Source organism: Canis lupus, chromosome 1 (genome assembly GCF_011100685.1).
Source record: "Canis lupus familiaris isolate Mischka breed German Shepherd chromosome 1, alternate assembly UU_Cfam_GSD_1.0, whole genome shotgun sequence".
NCBI lineage: Eukaryota > Metazoa > Chordata > Mammalia > Carnivora > Canidae > Canis > Canis lupus.
In genome coordinates this window covers 49714079-49738432 of record NC_049222.1, presented here as the reverse complement: position 1 = coordinate 49738432, position 24354 = coordinate 49714079, and the positions used below count along the sequence as shown (strand labels likewise).

The window sequence follows — 24354 nt, the reverse complement described above, 5'->3', positions numbered from 1 at the left end:
GCCCTGGCGATCCCGACTTCGCAGGCAGCCTCAGGGCCCACCGTGCGGCCACCGGGCCTCCCCAACACATCGCTCAGAGCCTGTCAGGCAGGCAGGCAGCCCTCCCCGTGCTAGTCACCAATGTGCTCCAGCAAGACTTCCCTCTTCCCCACTTCCCTTTCTTTATTGTGTCGTGTCCTTCAACGTGTACTATTCACGTGTTCTTTCACCAAATGAAGAAAAGAATCCTCTCCACCCAATTTTTCCCTCCAGCTGCTGCCTCATTTTTCTGCTCCTCTTTATATTAACACTTTTAAAAAAAAGAGAGAAAGAGAGAGAGAGAGAGATTTCTATTCTTGCTACCACCAATTACCCTCCCCACTCAAATACTGCCCCTTGTCCCCTGCACTGGCTGCTCCCCCCAGAGCTACCTGACTCACTCCCTCCACTCCAAGTCTTTGCTTAAATGTCACTTTCTCAGCGATACTTACCCCCTTTAATATTCTTGAACACACACTCCTGAGACCTCCAGCACTCCTGATTTTCCTTCCTTTTCTTTTTTACAGCACTTGTCACATTCTAGCGCACTATCTAGTCACTATTTCGGTCTGTCCCCCACAACACTATTAGTATGTAAGATCCACAAGAAAAGGGATTTTTGTCTGTTTTAGTGCTGAGTGAGTCATTCAAGTATTTGTTATAAATAAATAAATGATTAAATGTTGTCTGTTTCAAAATATAATTTATACATGTATCTTTTAAGATGTGACTTAACCAAGTGAATCAGAATACAATATACTACAGTTTATGGAACCCTTCCAGTAGTTAGGTGGTGCCAGCATATCTGCCACAGTTACCAATGCTACCAAAAAAACTACCGTGTATCAAAATCTGTGTACAGTGCTAATTCCTCTACTGGTAAGACTTACAAAAGTAGGTTATGGGAATAGAGGCTTTAAAATTTAACAGCTATTGCCAGACTATCAGGAGAGACATAAATTATATCTAAGTCTCAACCAGATTATCATCTTAAATAACCAAAAGAATTACATGGTTTTAAGAAAAGGAAAGAATACACGGCTTGAAAGGAAAAGAGATGTTCACATCTTAAGAGTCAGAGATGCAAAACTGAACCCCGTGAACAACCTGGAATGGCTGTTCTAGATTTATCTGACCACATACAAGAATCAACAAATAACAATGTCATCTAAAGTCAGGGGCCAGCCTCTGTACAGTAAATGAAGTCACCTGATGCAGCAACTACAACGGGATCCTCTGTGTCCTATCCAGGTCACCGACAAGAAGCCGATCAGAACCCCAGGCTTTGGCGGTAAGTAACCACAATGACCAGTCTTTCCTGACGTGTATGTTACCTCAGTTCTGTGGGCAGGTAACAGGCTTCCTGAAGTAGATCTACAGCTTTTAACCCTCAGAAAGATTAATGACGTTAAGACCAAAGAATTAACATTTGGGATGTCAGGAGGAAAGTGAATATATTCGGTATTTTTACATAATGGCAATGTTCAGTGTTAGGACTGCAATCAATCCACAGGTTATAACTGAGCAATTGATTGAAACTTGTGACATAGTATTTAGAACATCTAAGAGAATTTCAGGCTTATTATATTTATGTTTAAACTATTAAATTTATAATAATTATTAGTAGTACTTAAGGTCTCATAGTCAATCAGACATATGAAGCACTTTAAAAGGAAATCATATAGGTCAAATGTAAAAACCATCTTAAACTGTGGTGAAGACGGCTCCACTAGGTAGTAAAAAGAACCAAATGTTGTTCACAGGTCCCATAAAATGATTGCTAAACTCTGCTAGACTGATATTTGTAACAATATAATTTGCCTAAGGAAGAACACATGATTTTTTTTAATTAAAAATAATGTAGTATTGTTTAAACCAAAGTTGAGGCCTTAATATTCATTTCTAAGAACAAAAACAGCCTTTGTGGGCACCATAAAACTCCTATCAACAATGATCTTCCCAAAAGAGTTACAGACAACCATCCTCCTGTAGCAATACAGGCATGTGCCCTTTCTAGGCTCTGTGCCAACACTCTCTGATTCAACCATTTAAACTTCTGTCAATTTGATAGAAGAAAAATGAGATTTCATTATTGCTTTGATTTGCATTTACACCTGGCTTACTAATGAAGTTGTATTGACCATATGGGATTTCTTCTTTTGTGAACTAACTGCCTATCTTCAGACTTTGCCATTTTTCCTCGGGTTGTCTGTCTCCGTTATCATTTACTAAGAGAAGCTCCTACCTCCCCTAGATTATATTTCTGTTTTGCTAGGTTTCTTCCCAATGTTCTATTGTCATTTTACTTTTAATTTTAACTGATATGAAATTTCTGTTATAGGGTATGAAGGAGAGGTCTAAAGCTGTTGTAAAAAAAAAAGTAAAAAAAAAAAAAATAAAAAAATAAAGCTGTTGTAGCAGATAAATAGCGAAACTGCACCCCAACTTTTGGTTATACATTAAGTTTTCATATGTATTTTAATCTACTACAGCTATATAGCTTTTCCACTCCTCTGACCTATTGAGAGCTCCAATTTTTGTGGCTGTTTTCAAAATTCACATTGTTTTCTTTCTAGCAAGTTCATACATAAGAAGTTAGGTTCTCAGTTGTCCTCTCACATCCAGGAGTTCAGATTTCCCATCAGGGTTCCCATTTTAGCTCTGCAACTGTCCAACATGACCCTATGACTCCAGCCCAGAATAAGTACCCAGGCTCTGGAGTCCACCTGTCAACATTCGAATCCATAATCGTGCAACCTCTAACCAGCTTCTGTATCCATTTTGTGCTTCAGTTTCTCCATTTATAAAAACAGGAGAAAATGAAGTCATGTACTTCAAGAAGTTGGTGAATGAGCTAAATAAGATATTTTACTTAAAAATATGGCTGGCACATAAATGCACAAAAAATTAGTTATTATTTAGTTATGAAACCAAATTTATAATAACAAATTCCATTATTTCTATTATACAACACAAACTAGCAAAATTAGATCTGACTCAAGATTGTCTTACTGGAAGGTCATTCGCATTCATTCTAAACGAGAGTTTGCTCTCTTGAGCTGAAGAAGTGGGTCAATGAGGGAAGTAGCCACCACCTAGCACACCATTCTCTCCCTTCGGGAGTGTGAAACTCTGGGAAAAGTGTAAGTAAAATGAGCCTAGAAACTGCTAGGTGACATCAACCTGTAACTTAGCTTTTTAACTCCTCTAGTTACCTTCGGCCTCTTCCCTTTAACCAGCCTTTCCTATTCCATTCTACCCAGCTTTCTTAAAAAAAAAAAAAAAAAAAAAAAAAAAAACATTTTGCCAGATTACCTCCCCCATTACTGTCACAAAGAAACTATGATGGATCCACTACCTACATCTCAGAAAATATCAATTCTCCTGCCTGGCTTTCAAAGCCACCCCAACTTGGTTATTCTCAAATTCTGTCCAGCCACACCAACTTCACAAATCATCCTCCTAGTGACTTATCTGCATCCAGTGTCCATCTGTTACACTGTACTTTCATCAGCCAGAAATACTGTAGTCAAATATTAGAATCAAGTCAAGAGGAAGACTATCCTTTTCTCTCTCTGAAAATCTGAGGAACAATGACCAACAGGCCCACCTGTGTCCTACAGCAGGAAGTTGGCCACCTCATTTGCACGTTTTTAAGCAGAACACAAAATGAAATTTGTCTCACCCAAGAGTTCAGAAAAACCTGGTGCTTTCTCAGATCTCTGTCCTGAGCCTCAACTCCTTTTTACCACTGTTTCTAGTCTAGACAATGCCCTTGTTGGGAGAGAGGGGAGCCAAGAGAAGTCACTTGTCACGCAGACCTTACTCTTAACCCTCTAAACGATACTTCCTCAAAATCCTTTTTAGCCGTGTTTAGGAATTTTCATTCAAAATGACAGACAGAACTACCACAGCAAGGCAACCCTCCCAAACTCCAAAAACCTGCCCAGGAGCCTCTACCAGCTACCACACACATCTCCACTTCATGACTATCCTTCACCATCACATCTTACTGTTCAAATTGCTCTGGTCAAAGGTCACCACAGACATTCATGCCACCAAACCCAGGGAAATACCCACTGCTTTTAGGTCTGCCCTCCGCCTCCATCCTTTACGCATCTCCCCCTTGCCTGCTCCACATAACTCAGTAGGCCTGCCGCTGTTGGCCAACTTGAACCCATCATCCTCACCAGAAGAAAGGGATCCTAACCCAAAAAGAGGGCATCTGGGGAAATGAAATGAAAGGAAAATTTGCACTTTTTTTCCTCTGGGATTGGCAGTCCTTAGGACCATTAAATTTTTAAGGTAAGCTTAAAACCAATGACCATCTTTGATCCCATGTAAATACTGACAGCCTGAGACTCAAGCACAGAAGAAAGCAGAATCATAGGAGGGGGTGAAGAGGGACTGAGCACCAGAAGAAATGAGTGTGAAGGAGGGAGAAAGGTAAAGACTGGGTTCAAGAAAAACATGAGAGGGCAAGAAGAGTCATCCAGGAAACATCCTTCCATACTAATGAATAGAAAGTTGCATAATTCTTCATGATTTTTCATGATTACTATTCCACTAGATGGAAGTAATCTAATTTAATCTCATGTTGCACACATTTAAATTGTTACCACTTGTAACCATCATAAAACATGAAATGTATATATTGTAAGCAATATATAAGCCTGCATATAGATAGCTAGAGTCATTTTTGAAAAATTGGGATCTTGTACATTCAGTGATTTAAGGGTAGTTGTACTTACCCACGGAATAATAGCTGTTTGTCTTCACGTCGTACATACAAACAGCACTTGACAATCCACACTGGTCAATATTCATGTTTCCACAGATGTTGATCTTATAAAGCATGTTATTTTTGGTATCAACAGCTTCCCATGTATAACTAGAAAGGAAGAAAAACAATTTGTCACTGTCACTGATCTGCCAATAATTAAACTTCTCCCTAGTTTCACATGCAAGCCATTTACTCCAGGACTACCACAACCTAGAAGACATACTTCCATTCGCCAAAAAATCTAAACGCAAACTATGTTACGTTGAACAGAAGCCAGGGCAGAAACCACTAAATACCGCCTCGCTCTGGTTCCATCCACCCTGAGCTGCCACAAGACTGACCATCATCAAAATACTTAAAAATTCTACCATTAATTTAAGAATATCAACTCACATAAGTAACTACTCAAGAATCATGTTGAATATAAGATAGTAACCTTTCCAATCACATTGGAATGCTGAAAAACCAAAGGACCGTTTTTAACTTTATGTTATATAAAAACTAGTTACAGCATGAAAGATAGTTCTCTTCTGGTTTTACCTTTTACGGCCACAGTTGAGACCCAAGCTGACAAGACAGACTTGTGCAATGGATCCACTATCTGATTCAAAATCAGACAAAATTTACTTTAGTTTGATCCACTCTATCAAGCATTTAACATGCATTAAAACTCACTCTCCGCAAAGTAAATACTGAGTAATTGTTAAGGAGTCGATCTGCATACTTGGGACAAAATAATGGTTTGTCAGTTCTGTCAAAACAATTATTCTCAATCCTCCACTCTTCCTGGGGAGAATGTTTTGTCCGTTTTGTAAAATAGGGGTCATATCCTCAGCAAAGCTAAAGACAGGAAATGAGGAAAGTTGACTAAAAAGCTCCTTTGCAAAATGCAAAGATACTGTATCAATTCAATAGCATCCCTGAAGAGAAGTTAAATATGAACTGCTTAGGTTCAGCCTAGTCAGGAGTTGTGGGGGGTGAAGGGGAGGTGCTTGAGGTTGCTAAGCTCTGAGACCACTCAAGTGTAGCAGGAGTGTATCTCCCCAAAGCAATACCACCTCGAGGACAGAACTTAGAAAGCACTGGGCTCCCAGCTCCCAGGCGGCTCCGGCTCCCAGGCATAGCAGCGCACTTCCCAGGTCCCCATTTCCACGGGGCCTCAGGACAAAGGCCCGCACAGAGCACAGAACACCCGGCAACATGCCCCTCCCTCCCCTCCTCCCCAGTAAGGGAGGAGCCCCAAAAGTAGGGTTGTTGGCTGGCAAGGAGCCAAGCATTCTCCTGAACTTAGGGCTGGGGGATGATTGAATTTACCGGGAAGCATAGAGACATAAGCACACGGAAACACTCAGGCAGGGTGGCAGGATGCTCTCCTAGAAGGCTCTGACAGCCACTACTGGAAAACCTGAAAAACAGGCTGCTGTGCTGGGCACAGTGCAGGCCTTGCAGTACAGGCCTTGCGGTAAAGCCAGGTTCATAGCAGTGACAGCGGAACTATGTTTCTTTTTTCTTTTTCTTTCTTCAAGTATAGCTGACACAGTGTTACCTTAGTTCCAAGTGTGCAACATAGTGATTCAATATCTCTACTCCTTAGGCTGTGTTCACAAGTGCAGCCCCTGCCTGCCAGCCTACAAGGCTACTGACCACACACTCCCTAGGCTAGGCCTTTTATCCCCATGATTCTTCATTCCGGAACTGGAGTCCTCCCACTCCCCTCCACCTATCCCCCTACCCCTCTTCCGTCTGGCAACCACCAGTTTTGAATTCAGCTGCTTTATCAGCAACCCTTTAGATTTATCTCCTAAAGTCAGGAAGGCTAAAGGCAAAAGAAAATAACCCAAGTATTCCCAGGCATGAGAAAGTCATCAATAAAGGCCTGTTTCCTTTGACCTTCACTAACCTTTATTCATTTGCTTCACAAATATTTAAGTACTTCCTGCAGGGGCACTGAGGGGTGCAGCGATGATCAAAGCCAACCAGAAAATCCCTGCCCCCCTGGAGCGTGTGCTCCAGGGGACTACAGAAAATAAGCAGGTACATAAATTCACATACTTCGCTGAGCGCTCCCGGCAAAAAAACAAGATCGCCTGTACTAGGAAATGAGCAAGGACCTACTTTAGACTGGCAAGTCTTCTGAGATAGCATGTGCCCCAGGAATCGAACAACGAAAAAGGAGCAACTCAGGGGAAGAGATGGTGGGAAGCATATTCCAGCAGATAGATTAGCCACTGTTGGGCCCTGCGGGGGGGGGGGGGGGGGGGGGGGGGGGGGGGGGACGACTTAGCACCCTGATGGAAAAGAGGGCAGTGTGGGGGGAGCAAGGTGGGTGAGGTCAAGGAGATGAGGAAGGCCGACTACACCCTACACTGGGGGCTTCACAGATTCAAGCGGCAGTTTTGATTTTGTGCTTGAAACAAAGGAAGGCCAAAGACACTGTGGATCTTATTTTAAAATTTTAAGCTAGGGGTTTTATTTGCAGAGTACTAGTAAAACTTTTCTATTAATTATAGCTAACTAAATCTCTTATTCAAGAGCCATGACTATGTTTTTCTGGGATACTAGACGTTGAATCTAAAACCTTAATAGTGGCATCATGAAAGTGTTTCCCAATCCTAAGTATATGAGAGAGGTACATAGAGGTATCATTTTAGAATGAATCAACAACTAGGAAATCCACACAGGACCTAAAATGCTATGCTTTTCTTAAAACAGAAATCCACTGCTGATTTTGCAGAAGTGGTATTTAAATAAGGTAGCTGTAAAGAGTGTGTGTTTCAGGAGCAGAAAAGAGATGAAAAAAAGAAACTGGGGAATACTGTCTTATCTAATCAGTGTCCCTGGAAAGAAAAATGTTGCTCTATTCAATTTTCTTTTCTTTTCTCTATTTGCATTTGATACTTAGTCAAGACTTAACAAAACGATCAGTGGTTATGGGAATGAGGAGTAAAGAGGATCCTATGAAAGTATTTGAGTGCTGGCTTTCTGCCAGGGGTTGATATAACCACTTACCACAGAATAGACCCTCCATGCTGGCACCTTCAATGCCACTCACAATCCCAACCTCAAATACCTGGGTGTAGAGTCCTTCATCATCTCACGTAAAAATGAAGGAATGGCCAGAGCATGTTTCTAATCTATACTACCAAACTTCTGGAAAAAAGTATTTGCAAGCCACGTAGAAATGTACTCTACACACACACACACACACACACACACACACACACACCCTCACAACAGTGCTCATGTGCGTGTTTTAAATATATCTGCTACACAAAGATCTCCTGCATCAAGTCAGGTGTGAAAGCCCAGTAGGCATTTCCTTGAATCTGTAACACTCAAAGCAGTATCAAGTCTTCTAGGTCACTGTGGCTCTATGCTATCTTCCAGCCCCTCAGAGGGAAATGACAGGACACAAGGAGGTGGAATGGGGAGAACCGCAAAGGCCTAAGGAAGTGGTTGGTCAATGGGAAATAGCATCCATCAGCCCTGCCCACTAGCCTTGTGAAATTCGGCCAACATCCTCAGAGGAGGCAGCCAATTCCCAGTTGAACTGCTCTTCTGGACACACCACCATCTGCGTGAGAACCCTGGCTCTGAAAATTAGCAAAGGTAAGTAAGGTCCTTGCCATTCTACCGCATTTTCCAGTGTGTGAAATGCAGTAGGCCAATGTCCCCCTCCCACTCTCAAAAAAATTCAAATTTATTTCAATGCACACCTGACACTTCTAGATACACACGTAGACCCAGAAAGTCCCCCAAGATCCACAGCTGTGATGCCACAGCACCAGCACTGCCCCACACACAATGCTGGATCTCCTTAGGTGTCCCCAGCCATACAGGGCAGTCAGGGCCTCCCCTCCCAGAATGATGACTGCGGGCCCTGGGCCACTAGGGAAGAAGGCTGCAGTGGGCCAGGATGGCAGCACAGCACAGCTCTCCCAGCAAAGCCACCCCACCCTTCTTCCACTATTCCGAGCGCCTCAGCCTGGGAGCCAAAGATACCAAGGCTCAGAATATCAAGCTCCTTGCCCAACGTCACGCAGTTATGAAATGTGCCAAGTCCAGCTCAGCTCCAAGGGCAAGTGCTTAACCACCAACGTGAATTGCCTCATTTATTTTTAATTCTTAAAAGTTTTTTTTTTTTAACTTCCCAGAAAATAGTTTCAATTACAACACCACAACTGACAAAACACCCCAAAGAACTAAAATGAGAGATTCCGCATCGCGGAGATTCCCAGGGTGAGCGAATCCACCTGCGGAAACGCTGGGAAGGAACCTGTGCAAGATCTAGGCTGCCCCGTGCCACATGGCCCAAGAGACTGTAACTTTCTGAACTCAAGTTCTCCTCGTTTTCCACTTCTGCTGCCCTCTTGCACAGTTTGAATGGCCAAATGCCAAAGGTGCCACCTTCTGCAACCTCTCTTCCCTCACCCAGTGGTTTCTAAGGAAAGGATATCAATCCCCTCAGCCCCCTTTCCCAGCGCTACCCTCACCCCACTTGTGGATCCAAGCTGGTTGAGGACTTCATGGAGAAGGGACTCATCTCTGATTCACTCTCCTTCAAAGTGAGCACTTAGCTTGGCAGCGAGTGGCCCTTTCATACCCCAACCCAGAGTCCAAGAGTGTCACCAGGAGCTCAGAAACACCCTGCCATCACTCCTGCAGATCCAGCGGGGAGCAGGGGCAGAAGTCACACACAAGGCAAATGACTTTAAGATGTCTCTGATTTTAAAGTGAATTCTGAGCCTGAAATATGCCCTAAACATGGACAACTAATTTCATCATAAAAACTGAGCACACAGGCTGAGTCCTCCCTTTAAAGGACGCTTAAAACTGTCTGGCCCCGACTGCAATCCCACGGCCTCTGCCGAAAGTCAGTCGGTGTCTGTCCAGTGGCACAGAGGTTCCATTTTAACCTCATTTGGTTTAAATTTCATAATATCCTGAAAGGTGTTGGCAGATTACCAGCGAGAAGGAGGCACACAAGTAGCATACTGTCAACCAAGCCAGAGACAGGAAGGCATTTCTACTTTCCCAATACTGCTCCAGCAAATGCCACAGGCAGAACCCATCCTGGTCAAGAATAAACCCATGTATGGGCAGCAACAAAGAATCAAAGCCAGCTGGCCAACACAACTGCCTAGAGTTCAGAAAGCTTAATGAAGAAACACAAGGCCATCTCCTCTGAACGAGGTCGATATGTCTGTCCTAAAGAAAGAAAATTCCAAAGAAAAAGCCAGAGAGGTACTAGACAAAATGTGTAAATTATTTGAGGGTAATGTCTTCCTGGGACACCTCTCAGGTTTTCGTAACTGTCATCACTGAATATCTGCAAAACTGCAATATCTTGCAAAATAGAATATGGGTTTCTCTCATTTTTAAAACTGCTAATGTCTAAAGTAAAGGACATAAAATTCAGTTATACAATGTAGGATGTGCCCAACTTCCTAGAGAAAAAAAAAATCTTAGAAAACTTGAGTTCCCTCCCTCCAACACAAAACAGCCCCATGCACTCCTCTTCTTCACATGTACTGCCACAAAGCCACACACTTTTGAAATATACCTTAGTTCCCTCACACTCCCTGAGTCTTGGGGTTATGGTAATGGTCATGTAGCTATTAAACTTTTTATTACTGGCCTACAATTAATTATTGGTTTATAAAGCAGTATAGAAACATGATGGAATCGGTAATAAAATTAATAAGCATGTGTGAATCTATAATTTGGTTTCTTAAAAGAAAAAAACACACAAAGCTCAGTAAAACAGACTAAATTCACACAGCACAGTAACGGGGCTAGAAGAATGTTTTTCTGAATCCGGAGCGAGCAGCAAATCTAAAATTTTAGGGACAAGGGAAAAGTCTTTCCAACCTGAACATCAAAAAAAGACTTTCCTATTTTTTGGCCTGCATCCAAGTCCTCTTGCAGAACATTCAGGAAATCGTCTGGCTCACTTCTGCCCCTTATCATTACCAGATAGTTTCTCAGCTCGTATATCCAGCTCGCTAACCTTCAAAAATCTGGAACAGTCTCCCAAACTTCAGAAGGGGGAGGGGGCAGGCAGGGAGGAAAAGGAGGGCGCGGAAAGAAGCAGGATTTCCAAAATGGACATTGCAGCAGAATGTCAAGAGCTTAATGGAACCACCGTTGTGGACGACTTTCTGTAGCTGACACGAAAAGAGAAGAATCTGATTTGGCATGATAAATCTGCGACCTGGTCTGAAGGCCAGGAGACACATGAGTTTGACACAGCATGGCAAAAGCATATATAGGAAGTACTTCACTTCCTATTCTAACAAACCCACAAAGCTGTGGATAAAGATATGAGGCCTGCACAAAAAAAAAAAAAAAAAAAAAAAGAAAGAAAGAAAAAGAAAAAAAAAGAAAAAAGAAAGGAAAGGAAAGGAAAGGAAAGGAAAGGAAAGGAAAGGAAAGGAAAGGAAAGGAAAGGAAAGGAAAGGAAAAAGAAAGAGAAAGAAGCCAGACATTAGTCTTTGGTTTTCCCGGGTGGTTACACAGGGTCTGGGAGCAAGAAGCCAGTTGGCTAGAGAGGGATCCAGCTGGAAGCAAGGCTCTAAGTCCACACCAGAGCCTAAGGCGCTAGGGGATGGTTGGGGGGGTGGGGGGCAGCAAAGTTTTCAAACCATCACCAAGAGTGACTAACAAAGGTCATGTGAAATAGAGAGGGAGGTGAGCTGCACTCGGAAAGGTGCCATGGCAAGTGGAAGGAGCCCAGAGACATGGCTCCAACTCCCACCCCACCCTGAGCAGCTGCGTGGGACACGCTTAATCTCCCGAGCCCCGACTTCCTCATCTATGAAACTCAGCTGCTACACAAAGTCACTGCGAGGAAAATCATGACCAGGAATGTAGAACTTTTGAGAAACTAGGATTTAAGGCTTTCATCTGATCAATAGAAAGCTTCAGGCTGCTTAAAAATGGAGTTTACAAAAAAAGGTACATTGGCTTGGAGCCTCCTAAAGGAATGTCACGTAACACAGGTCAGGAAGTGGAGGGAACAGGCCCCTGTCTTGGGCCATCTCCATGGAGCTGGAGATGGGGGTCCCTCAGGACAACGCATGTGTGTACACACACACACACACACACACACACAAACCCTACTGCCTCCTAGGTTCTCTCAGGACAAGAGATCCACTTTGGACCTACACATGCCTGGGCCCCATAGCCACCAGTTGCCACCAGAACAGAGGCCTGATGAATTTGAATTTCTGGCAGAGGAGCAGGGGAAAAAAAACATGAGACCTTCCTAAGGAGGTTCCACTGCAATGCAAGAGGTGGAATTCTTAGTAAATTGGCAAGGGCCCCTCCACAACACAAAGTTCCCCAAAAGACTGCTTGTCCTTCCTCTGCTATGACCATGGCACTTTTTTGCTCAGGTCAACTCTGTGGTGTCAGGATGCAGGCCTGTATTTCAACCCTAATCCCTCTGCGAGGATTTTTTTAAAAATCAGAGTAATTACCTGGATGTTCCCATACTTTGTTCCTCATGTGCATAAAGAAAAGTTGGATTACAGGCTAAACCTCCTTAATTATATGGATGCCTGAATTCAACTGCTTTTAAAGCCAACCCACCAGCCCACGGCATAGAATTCAAACCATAATGCTCAGTCCCCTTGTAAGCTGTCACCAGTGTCCCAGAAACCCCTCCCAGACTCAGTGCAATTCCAGCAGAGACGTAACCCCAAGGGCAGGTCTGCCCTCTGCAGCATAACGCCCCTGAGGCTGCTCTCAGGTGCTAAATCTTCTCCAGGCTGGTGAGGCTGACACAGGAGAAAAATCTCTGCTTTGAAGATGCCGGGGTCAAATGTCAGACTGGCGAAGACAGCTCAGCAAAACCTAACACCCAACTGGGAAAAGGAAACACACAGGGCACTCCTTTAGTGCCAGGACAGGTATCACCTTTATGAGTTCATTTTAAAAGGACAGCATTATCTCACCTCAACTTCAAGAGCTCTCATGAAGAATAAGGGAAACATCTATCGAGCGACTTCATGGCTCACACTTTTGCTGAATGGTCTGCAAACACTCACTCAGCTGCCCCCAATCCCTCCGGGGCGGAGGGGGGGCGGTTCCCTTTTCCAGCACAGAATGATGGCCTGAGAGAAGAGGCAGCCACTTGCTGAACTGCCACCCTCAGCAGAGATCTTGCTTCTTGCTTCACTATGGAAATTAAAATAGAAACTTCCAGATTTCCATCATATCTACCAGTCTACCTGCATCATCTTCACACACTCCCATCACTAAGGCCCACCCTTCCTGGTGCCCTGGCTGCCAGACCTGTCCCCTATTTGGGGACAGCACCCAGGTTTTGTGTTCTCTCTCTCTTTTCCTTCCTTCTCTCCCTTCACCCTGGATCACCAATCTTTCTCTGTGCTGGTTCACTCCCTTCAGCATACCAACCTTTTATAATAGATCCCACTTTTTACAACCCTCTCCCTTGACCCCACACACCAGTGCAGTATCCCCCCCACTGCTCTGATCCCTTTACAGCAAACCCCAAACTTACTGTTTGCTCGTCCTATCATGCCCTCTCATTCCCTTAAAGCCAACTGGGCTTTCACCCACCTCTCCACCAAAACCTGTGGTATCCTCATCAAAGACCTCTGTGCTGCCAAATCCACTGGTCACTTAGTGTCGTGGTACTCGGTGCTCCACATGTGACACACCTGACCACTTTCTTCCTACAACCCTGCCTTCCCTGGGCTTCCAGGACATTGCGCTCTCTTGATTCTCATCCCATCTCCCTGGCAGCTCTTTGTCAGCTTCCCCTACAGGTTCCCAGCATCCTGCAGACCTCTGAGAACAGGGTTCCTCAGAATTTGCCTCCACCACTCCCTAAGGACTCACTCAAGTGCTTTCTAGCTATGCAACAGCAGCTCCCAAACTGACATTCCCAGGCTCGGACATTGCCCTCAACCCAAAGACACTGCTCTAGCTGCCCACCCGACCTCCCCACTCAGATGCTAGATGTAACCGAACATCAACATGGCTAAGCCAAACTCCTTGTCTTCCCCCTAAACTGGCTTTTCCCCCCCATCTCTGAAAACAGCAATTCCATTTGCAATGCAACTTCCAATTGCACAGACTAAACCCTGCACTCGTCTTTCTCACCTCATATCCCGGACACAATCGTCAGAAAATCCATCAGCTCCACCTTCAAAATATCCAACTCCGACTACTCTTCACCACACCCTTTGTTATAACCCTGGTCCAATTACTGTAACTTCTTACCCAGTCTATCAAAAAACCCAGCTTCCCCCTTTGGCCACCCCCACCCTATATCACTCCTCTGCTCAAAATCTTCCCAGGGCTCGCACCTCCCTAGGAATAGAAGCCAGAGTCATTGCAATGGCCTATGGGACCTGACACCCAGCTACATCACCTTCCCTCTGGTTCCCTCCTTCTGTTCCCTTGGACACTCATGTTTTTCCAGCCACAAGAGCCCCTCTACCATGTCCTAGCCCCACCAGCGTGCTCCCAGCCAGAGCACCTGATACAGGGTCCCCAATTTGACCCACTTCCTGCATGGTCTATGTTTTCACATCATCTTACAGAAAGGCCTTGGAAAAGTTTGTCCTGCCTTATAGAAGGGCCCTGCCCACAGCTCTTCCCTCCCTTGGTATCAACCAAAGGCGGACTGTACAGAGACAGAAAAGAGCTACGTGGCTTCTCACTTTGCTTGTGGTGAGGAACACATGTACAGCTCACAGCAGGTGAAGGAGTCTCAGAGAGACAACAAGGGTGACTCAGTGGAGATGCACCCTTGTCACTTCTAGGAATTCACTTCTTTGGCACTTCCAGTTTGGTGGTTTGGTTTTCTATTTTCAGACCAGGGGCAAACAGCAGGGAGCGTCGGGGGAAGTTTTTGGTTTTCGGTACAAAACACCATTTTACAACTGTGACTGGCTGCAGAGTGGAGAGAACCTACAGACAGCAACAACTGCATGTGACACACAACCAAAATCCAACAGTCCCCTGGCTCCTCGATGGGCTCTCTGCATGCACACATTACTGCAACACACACATGTGCATGAAGGATACTGACAGCGCTCGGGCACAAAGGCTCTGATTGAAAAGCCAGCTCCTGAACTTTCCTCCCAGGCCGCCCACTGGCAACCACATTTCAAAGGCCACCTTCCACTGTTCCCACATGCCACCATCTTTCCCTCCATTGGTTAAAATAAAACCACGAGTAACACCTTCACGATCTAACTTCCTGCATCTCTCCTCGCCCTCTGTGAACCGAAATACTTGTCAGAATCCGCTCCATCCAAGGAAGCTACCCTCCATATGTTTGCTCAAGGACAGCTGCCCCAGCAGAGCTAAGAGCACACCAAAGCTAACAGAAAAACCCCACCAAAGGTCTCTAGCTGCTCTGAAAGGTAAGTTTCATGCTCCCGGGGACCGGAGCAACCAGCCTTTCCCCACCCCGCTGTGAAGGGCTGGCGCCCTGCCGCCCCCCTGCGCTGGCTAACATAGAGACGAAAATAGGCAGATGACACAGGGCTTCGGGCACCTCCAAATCCTCTCCAGCAGCAGCTGTCTAAGCTGAGCAGCACGGTGGAGCTGAGGAAGTACTTGCACATCCACCACCACCCCACCCCACCCCCGCCTTGCCTCCTGGCTCCCTGTTCCCACCTACGACAGACAGCCTGCAATCCAGCACCCATTCCCCCTTCCAGGGAAGCCCTGCGAGGGCAGAGAAGGGGCCCCTGCTGACCACTGACACCCATGCACAAGTCGGCTGGGGCTCCTTAACCCCTACAGGAGAGAAACAAGGAGGCTCTCTCTCTTTCCTTGGACCGTGGAACTGCTGCAGCCACCCCAGGAAGGAAGACAAGCCAAGAAAGCTGCAGGAAGGGGCCCAGGGCTGGCCTGACATATGGCATCTGGCATCCGCCCAAAGCCTCCACCTCCTATCATCAAACTCCTCCTTGTTTAAGGGAATTTGAGTTGGGCTTTCTGCAACTCACAACTGGAGGAATCCTGAAGGATGCATACCTCAGAACCACAGAATTTTGGATGCAAAATGGACCCCGAGAATCACACAGCCCAGTGGTTTCTAGACTTTTTCAAATGATGGAAACGTTTCTTTCTCAAAAGGACTCTTTGGGTGGAGTGCCAATGTATAAAGCGGCTAAAGAAGAAATGCTCTCTGGTTGAGGCAGAAGCCCCAAGGCACTAATAGAGAGCCCAGGGGGTACAGGATAACAGGCTAAAAATATCAGGAAGCTAACGCAGGAACTCTAACTTATAGACAAAAAGGAATCACCGCCACTGCCCCAGTAGATGAACATGAAGGGTGGGGCAGGCACTGAAATGCATTCTGATCCTCACACCACCCCTAGAAGCTTGACTAGCACCCTGGTTTGACACAAACAGAAATTAAGGCCTATCAGGACCAGTACCTGGCCTGAGACCTAATAACTAGTAAAGGGAGGGGTCCAAATTCAAACCCAAGACAGCCACTGCCCTCTCATGTGGAGGAAACTGAGATCCAGAGAAAGGAGATGTGCCACAGCCAACTCAACAACCCAGCTCTCCTGTGTCCAGCTGCAAGCAGGACACGTTGCACTTGGCCAGTTGTGATCAACACGGGCTTATCAGATATCTCTGGGCAGGCACAGGCTGGGAGGGGTGATACCTGGAAGGGCAGAAAAGTCTCGAGAGATTCGAGATTCACAGAGCAGGCTCGAGATGCATCAGCCAGAGGCCCGCCTTGCCCATCCCCCAGACTCCCCAGAAACCATTTAGAGCCAAGAGCCAACAACTGCTTCCAGCCCTACCCTGCACAGCTGCACTAGGACAGGCAACAAATGTCCAAAAGGAGACTTACCGCCAAGACCACAATCAAGAATCACCAGTTATCAAAAGGGCGCCAACGCCATGAAAACGAGGACAAACTCCCCCAACAAAAGAAACTGGGCCCAAGGAAAGAGAATTAATAGAGCAATCAGAGCCGAACTTTACAACCTATCTTACTAGGAATGATGAAAGCTGTGGCAGCCACAAAGATGGATTCACAGGCAGCTGTGAATATACATCAACTGGAGACCTCGCTGAAATCAAAATTAAAAAAAAAAAAAAAACCAGAAAAGTTTAAGAGCTATGAGCAACAGAATGGCTAAGCTGGGAATGGGAGACAAGGCATTCTTCTGGAACTCTAAGTGGTAGCCAGATACAAAGTATTAAAGACAAGTCAAGCAGGACAAAGAATAAGTTACAATGAAGAAAAGCTGAACAGAACAATTATTGAAACTTTGACCCAAATGAAGAACAGTTTTTCCAAACACAGAACACTCCCAATTTGACTAGGTGCTAGGCCACAAGGGAAATGTCAATAAATTCCACCACATTTACTAGCCACCACGGGTGGAAGGGATCCATTCTAGGGAAAAAATGATTCTAAAAAATTAGTGAGTTCAGAGAGTTGAAATAGTTAGAATTTAGGTCCTGAAACAAACTATTTAGAGCATAAAAATAAAAAACTATGTAACAAAGCTCTGAGTAGTACAGTCCTTAGAACAAAGAAACCTATAGCTTTAAATTTATCTCATATTATGTAAAATTATTTAAAATAAAAGATCTAAGCTTTTTGACAAAGTTACTAGGAGAGAGCAAGTTAACAAAATTGACAATACATGGTGATGGAGCTTGTGAACAAATGTAAAAAATCTTTAATAAAAATGATGAAGAAAAAAATGTACAAACATCAGAAGTTTTTAAAAATTTACCTAGAGATACAAAGAGTATTTTCAAAATTATAAGAGTAGCACACTACATATTTATACGTGAATGCAAAATTAAAATGACAATTTTCCAGAAAATATAGTTTTGGTTAAACTGGATCAAGAATAAATAGAAAATCTGACTAGATACATAAAAAAGCTAAAACTGAAACCATAATCAAAACAACTCCTCTACTGTACTCTACTTTCTCAAAGACTCCAGGCCCAGATAGTTTTACTGGTGAGTTCTACCAAAATTTAAGAAAGCGAAAACATCTATCTTACACAAAACTATTCCATGGCATATAAAATAGTAAAAGCTAATTATAATTAGCTCTTTCCACAAAGCAAACACATCCTTGATGCTAAATTCAGCCAAGACCAGCATGGCAAAGAAAATTATAGTCCAATCTCACTTTTAAAAAAGCTATAAGTGGGCAGCCCGGGTGGCTCTGTGATTAGCACCACCTCAGCCTGGAGACCCAGAATTGAGTCCCATGTCAGGCTCCCTGCATGGAGCCTGCTTCTCCCTCTGCCTGTGTGTCTCTGCCTGTGTGTGTGTGTGTGCGTGTGTGTGTGTGTGTCTTTTGTGAATAAATAAAATCTTCAAAAAAAAAAAAAAAGCTATAAGCATCCTACATAAAATATTAGTAAACATAACTAGATATATGCGTGGAAAAAGTAAACTTTCACCCTGTCCTCACATCATACATAAAAATTAACCCAAAAAATTGATCATAGGGCCAAACATAAAAGTTAAAACTACAAAACTTCTAGACAACCATAAAAGAAAATCTGTTTGAGCTTTGAGTCAATCAGTGGTTCTCAACAGGAGGTAATTTTGTCCACCAGGGGCCATTTAAAATGTCTGAAGTCATTTCTGTTGGTCATGACCAGGGTGGGGGCAAGGGGTTCCCTCCTGGCATCTAATGGGTAGAGGCCAGGGATGCTACTTAACATCCTCCATGCACAATGCAGTCCCCACAACTGAGAATTACCCAGGCTAAATGTCAATAGGGCTGAAATTGAGAAACCTTAACACAGGTAAATATTTCTTAAGCTACAAACACCAGGAACCACTAAAAGATAATAATAAATTGAAGTTCAGCAAAATTTTCAAGTATTTGTTGATCAAAGTATACATCAAGGAAATAAAAAGGCAAGCCAGGAACTGGGAAAAAATATTCATAGTACACATTACACATACCTACAAAAGGACTTGTACTCAGAAAACAGAGTCCTTAAAACTCATTAAGATGACCCTTCCCCCAGAAAAATTGGAGAGGGGAGTGGCAAAAGACTGGTTTTAACAGACATTACTGAAGACTGTCCAAATGGTCAATAAACACATGGAAGATGCTCATCATTAGACATTCCAACAAATGCACAAAAAAGATATTCAACGTCACGAAGTCAGGGATATGGAAATTAAGATGGCACTGAGGTACCACTACAAACCCACCAGAATGGCCAAAATTAAAAAGACTTGTAAGACCAAGTGTTAGCAAAGACGCAGAACTGAAAATCTTATCCTACTGATGGGAATGCACAATGGACATCCACTTCTGAATACATTTGACAGCCCCCATAGTTAAACACTCACCATTCAATGAACAATTCCACTCCTACGTTTCTACTCAAGAAAAAAAGGAATGTACAAGTCCACGCAAAATCTTGTACGTAAGTACTCAAAAGCTTTATTCAAAAGAGCAAAAAATGAGTTAACATCTTAGATTATTTTTAGATCAAAGGGAAAACCAATAGGAAGATTACACTGTTTAAAATTAACAAACATAACGCGAGAAGGGTGTCATGGTTGCTGCTGTCATGGCCAGCACAATCTTCTTCCAACATGATGTTCCATTCCTGGGGTCTCCAATTCCAGCTTTGGCCTCTCCCACTGTTCCCTCTGCTTAAGAAATTATTGGAGAATAAATGAATCCTGCGTCACCTTGCCAGGATTAAAGATGAGGAGAACATAATAAGCATAAGTTCAGGCCTCTGTCCCTCAGTGGTCATGAGTTAGCTATAAGGAAGACACAAAGGATCCATAGGCATACCCAATCTCAGCTACTTCCACCTTCTCACACACCACAATGGCCGGTGCCATTACCAAGAGACAGATCCCGGTGGCTGGGAAAACAAAAAGGAAGAAAAGGGAAAGAGGAGGGGGTGGGGGGGAAGAAGAAAGAAGAAGAAAAGAAAGAGAAAGAACATTACCTGCAAAGTAATGAGCTACTTCCTGTCACTCAGTCCCAGTTCTGAGACTCTACAAAACCTCTGACCAACGCAATAGTTTTACATGCCGAGATCAAAATAAAGATGAGAACATCTGAATTATTTTTCTCAACTCCATCTTTTAAAAATCCTTCTATGTAACACTGATAAAAAAACGTGAAATCCATTCAGGAATTCATTTTCTGGGAATTTATCAGGAACACTCTTCTAAGAATTAATGCATGAGATCTAATGTACCCATAATTAACAATTGTGGGCTTCTACACACACTTACTGTTGCAAGAAATGTACACACACAAATGGATGTGGTCCAGGTTTAACATGTGGCCCAAATTAAGCATATAAGCATTGTTCCTTCAGAAAAATCTCAGGAAAAAAAAAAACCTCAGGAAAAAAAATCTCCTTAGAGACAGCAACTAAACCAACCTCAACTCCCAGCTGGCTTCATTATTCTCTTGTTCTCAATATAATAAAAACTTTCCAGCATTGGTACCCAAATGATTGGGGGGGGAACTTGTTCTGAATAAATTATAAAGTACCCTACTTAGATCAAGCAGTCCAGTGCACTATTTTATAACTAGTACAAACTGTTAAGATCTCACTAATGATGTTAACATCTAAATAAAATGGAAACTCACCTACTACATAGGATGTAAAATGATATTTTCTGAGGTGTAAATCACACGGTGATAAGTAAAGCTACTGACCAGCAGAGAGCATCTTGGTGACTTTTGGTGACTCTGCATGGCCACTTGGCTTTCACTGCTCCAGCCCCACTGACCTCCAGACATCCCTCACCAGCACTAACACTCCTCCTTCCTCAGAACCTCGGTACCCGCCAGACCCACAGCCAGGCACAGTGGCCTCAGGAAACATGTTCCTTCTCCTAGCACCACCACCACCACCACCCCACCACCCTCCCCAACCCTCCCCAAGAAACGGCTGGTGACTAAGAATACACCAACTTCTGCGGCACACGTCTCACCCGGCACAGTCATCTGTATCTTAGAGAACAGACGACCGAGGTGCTCTAAGAAACAGTGTGCTAATAAGTGCTGCAGGGGGCCAGATACACTTAGGGAAAATCACCTTTTCTGTCCCTGCTTTTCAGTACACAACTCAGAGACCTGTGCTCTCCTCCATGTGCACAAATATAGTTAAAGCTACTGCTGAAATAGTTCTCTACTGTTTTCTTCACCCCTCCCAATAACTAACCACACCAGAAACCACACCCCTGCCACCTCCTTACCCCAGGAGAGAGCTGGCCCTTGGCTTTGCCCTCACCTGGTGACCTGCAGGCAGCAGGTCGACTGAAGCAGACTCGACTTCCCTCCAGTGGGTTCTAAGGGACCAAAGATGAAAAGTACCCTCTTTGGTTCTAGAAAGCTGGACTTGAGAGAAGTTGCTTCCTAGGATCCAACTCTATTATTGAGAGACAATGAAAATTTACCACCAGGGCTCCAATTAAGGCTGTGCAGTGTCTGGGCACTCCAAAGCTGTGGTGTGGATGACAGGTTTCTGGTGACTGCCATGGGCACCAAACCACAACGAGCAAGACGATTCTCAATAGAAAAATATGTTCTGTATTACAAACAAGCAATTTACAAATATTTGGGATGTGATCCTTGGGTCTACAGGGGGTGTCTACCTGGGGTCTGCTGCCACTTGACCAAACTCCACAAACGTTAACACTTGTAAAGTCTACTTTTCATGCTCCTGGGAGAAGTGGGGTGGATCTGGGTGGGTTATTCACATTTCAGACAAATGGACTCTCAGAGATAGAATAAAAAGGCAGCTTAACACATCCTGCTTTGGTGATACTAAGAAGAACTTTTCATACTGTATTTAAAAAATTATCGCTCACATTCCTGTTCTTCAAATATATGCTAAAGAACTTTTAGCCAGTGTTACCTAATAAAAGAACACAGATTTTTTACATCCCCCCCCCAACCAAAAAAAAAAAAAAAAACTTAAGTATTTAAGCCAAGGTATTCATTTAAAATGGGAATAAATAGGAAAAATTTCATTTGGCGGAATATTGAGTTTAAAGTTGAGATTATGCACAGCTCTGGAGCAATCTCAATGCAAAACCGCAGAGTGCTGAGAGAGAAAAGAAATGTGTGCAAGCTCACCCCTGAATGGACTGGGAGATTTGCTGTCCTAAGGAAATCTGGCAGAAAGAGTAAAAGCGCCAACTTTAAAGATATTCTAAGATTGCAGAAGACACATTTGTCACACTAACAATGCATATCCCCCTAGAGCGCTCTCTAGCATTTTCGAGCTGAAAATACAAAGGCCATTTCCTACTGGACCCAGAGGCCATGTTCCACTCGCAAATGAGGTTAACAAATGCAGATTCAAATTCAAGACGCTGTGAGGACTCACTTAATGCGAAACTAAGCATCCCCCCCCCATCAGCCACTAAATATGTGTCTGCCCTCGAAGCCAACTTTAACCCTAACTATTAAAAAATAAATTCCAATTTGCTAACAAGACCAAGACTTCGACACCACTAGCCCCGCTGAGCTAATTTCTCATGGATAGGGCTGGTCACATTAGCCATTATTCCAAAACCTCCTTCCTTTGAATGTAAGCCACGTTTCTCCACCTGGCAGAAATTGACCCCCTTTTTCTGTGTACCCTGCTCATTACTGTATAGTATGTATCTTAGGGCAGCCAACTAACTATAAACTAATGTGCAGTAAATTCTCCAGCCTGCCATCCTCCCCTCTCCCCCCCAAAAAAGGGAAAAGAAATAAAGAACATGGACCTTGCAAGGAATTTCTATTGTGAGCTCAGCCTTATTCTCCTTAGAATAGTGGTATCTGCAAGTCCTAAACTCAGGGGTACGAATCAGACCATGTCTGATACAAAGGAAAAACTAAGAATCCCATAAACCCCACCAAAAGCTCAAAGTTCAGCTCAAAGCGGGCTCAACTTCATTCTGAGAAGTAACTTGCTAGCGCCGGTCCACTGGTCTTTCTGAACCCTTCATCCTGCTTCCTTTTTACCAAAGTTTAAAAAAAAAAAATAGTATAAGTTGGATTTTCCATCATCCTAAACAGTCCACGAAAGGTTGGTCAGAAAATTCTCTGGTGGTTGGTGGTTCCCCAGCCGGGGGACTCCTATCCTCGCCAGCGCAGGGCACTCACAGCCCTCGATGGGACTCGCGATTATACAATCATGATTCCCAGAGCGAAAGCCTCCACTAGAATAATCCACCCTAGAGACAATGACATCATGTGAGCAACTAGACAGGAAGTTAGGCTCGGAGAAGTGGAGGGTAAAGTCTTGAGAGCCAACACAGGATGACCACCCTCCATTCCCGATCGGGGCGGAGGTGGCGGGGGGAGTCACCTTCTGCAGAAAAGCTACTTTAAAGAGAAAAATGGAAAACCTACAGGGAGGAAATCAATCAGCAAGTGACACCGACGCCCCCCAACTCTGAGGCCACTCGTGCGGCGTCCTCCGACACTGAGGGGCCTCGCCAAGGTCCCGCTGGTGGAACTCGGAGGAAAACGTGGAGTGGGAACAAAGCAAAGCTGTAGTTCCTGCGTCCTCCAACTTTGCCGGCGCCCCGCTGAGAGGGCACGAGCTGGCGGAGGGTGCCCGCAGCGTGCCACCGGCTGGGTCGGGGCGGCCGGCTGCTCGCACACAAAGCCGCCCCGGACTCAGTGACAGCCACAAGTGGCCGGGCAGCGCCCCCCCCCGCCCCCGCCCCCGCCCCCACCCCCCGGGCAGCGCCGGCCGGCACCGGGGCGGCGGGAACCCCGCGCCCCCCGCCCGCGCGCGCGCGACCCCTCGTCCCCCGTCCCTCGCCACCACGCGGGCAACTTTCCCTCGGGGCCAGCGGGACCCAGACCCGGACGGAGGGAGACTCGGGGGCCCAGCCCCTCCCCGGAGCGCCCCCGCCCCCCACCCAGCCCCGCCGCGCGCCCCGGGCACTGCGAGCGAAGCCTGCGCCCCGGCGGGGCCACCCACCTGCACAGCTCGGGGAAGTCGGCGCCCTGGGCCCGCGCGGCGCCCGGGGCCCCGACCAGCAGCAGCAGCTGCAGCAGGACCAGGGAGCGCAGCGGGCGGGCGGCGGGCGCGGGCCCCGGCCCCAGGTGGGCGCTCCGGCCGGCGGCGGCCCCCATCGCGCCCGGCCCGGGCTGCGCGGCGAGCGCGGAGCTAGCGGCGCGCGGCTGCCGGGGGCCGCGCCCGGGACATGGTCGCACCGCCAGGGCGGAGGCTGGGCTGCAGGCGAGGAGGAGGAGAGGAGCACGACAGGAGCGGGAGCGGAGCGGGAGCCCGAGGGGCGCGCGGCTCGGCTGGGCTCGGCGGCGGCGGCGGCGGCGGCGGCGGCGGCCCCGGAACCGCGTCACGTGACCGCGCCCGGCCCCGGCCCCGCCCCCGCCCCGCCCCGCCCCGCTCACATGACTCCCTTGTTCAGGTGATCCCCGCCCGCCCCGGCTCCGCCCAGGCCCGGTCACGTGAGCGCGGCACGCGCGGGGCAGGAAGCGGCGCGGCGGGGCGCGGGGCGCAGGTGCGTGGCCCGGGCCTGCGAGCCGGCGGCGGCCCTCGGCG

The 24354-nt window shown here is 45.7% G+C and overlaps 1 protein-coding gene and 1 long non-coding RNA gene across 2 annotated transcripts in view; both read right to left on the bottom strand.

The window, feature by feature from the left end:
• The window catches only part of IGF2R (insulin like growth factor 2 receptor), a 99701-nt gene extending 75652 nt beyond the window's left edge, over positions 1-24049 (bottom strand). The window contains 2 exon segments of the mRNA NM_001122602.1: positions 4770-4909; positions 23770-24049. Of these exon segments, the coding sequence (NP_001116074.1) occupies positions 4770-4909; positions 23770-23924 (295 nt within the window). The 5' untranslated portion in view covers positions 23925-24049.
• Positions 19223-23426, bottom strand: LOC111095908. Its single transcript, XR_005353765.1, has 2 exons — positions 21073-23426; positions 19223-19683 (listed from the first exon to the last, which is right to left on the bottom strand). It is a non-coding gene; the product is annotated as an uncharacterized LOC111095908 (long non-coding RNA).
• Positions 24050-24354: the final 305 nt, after the last annotated feature.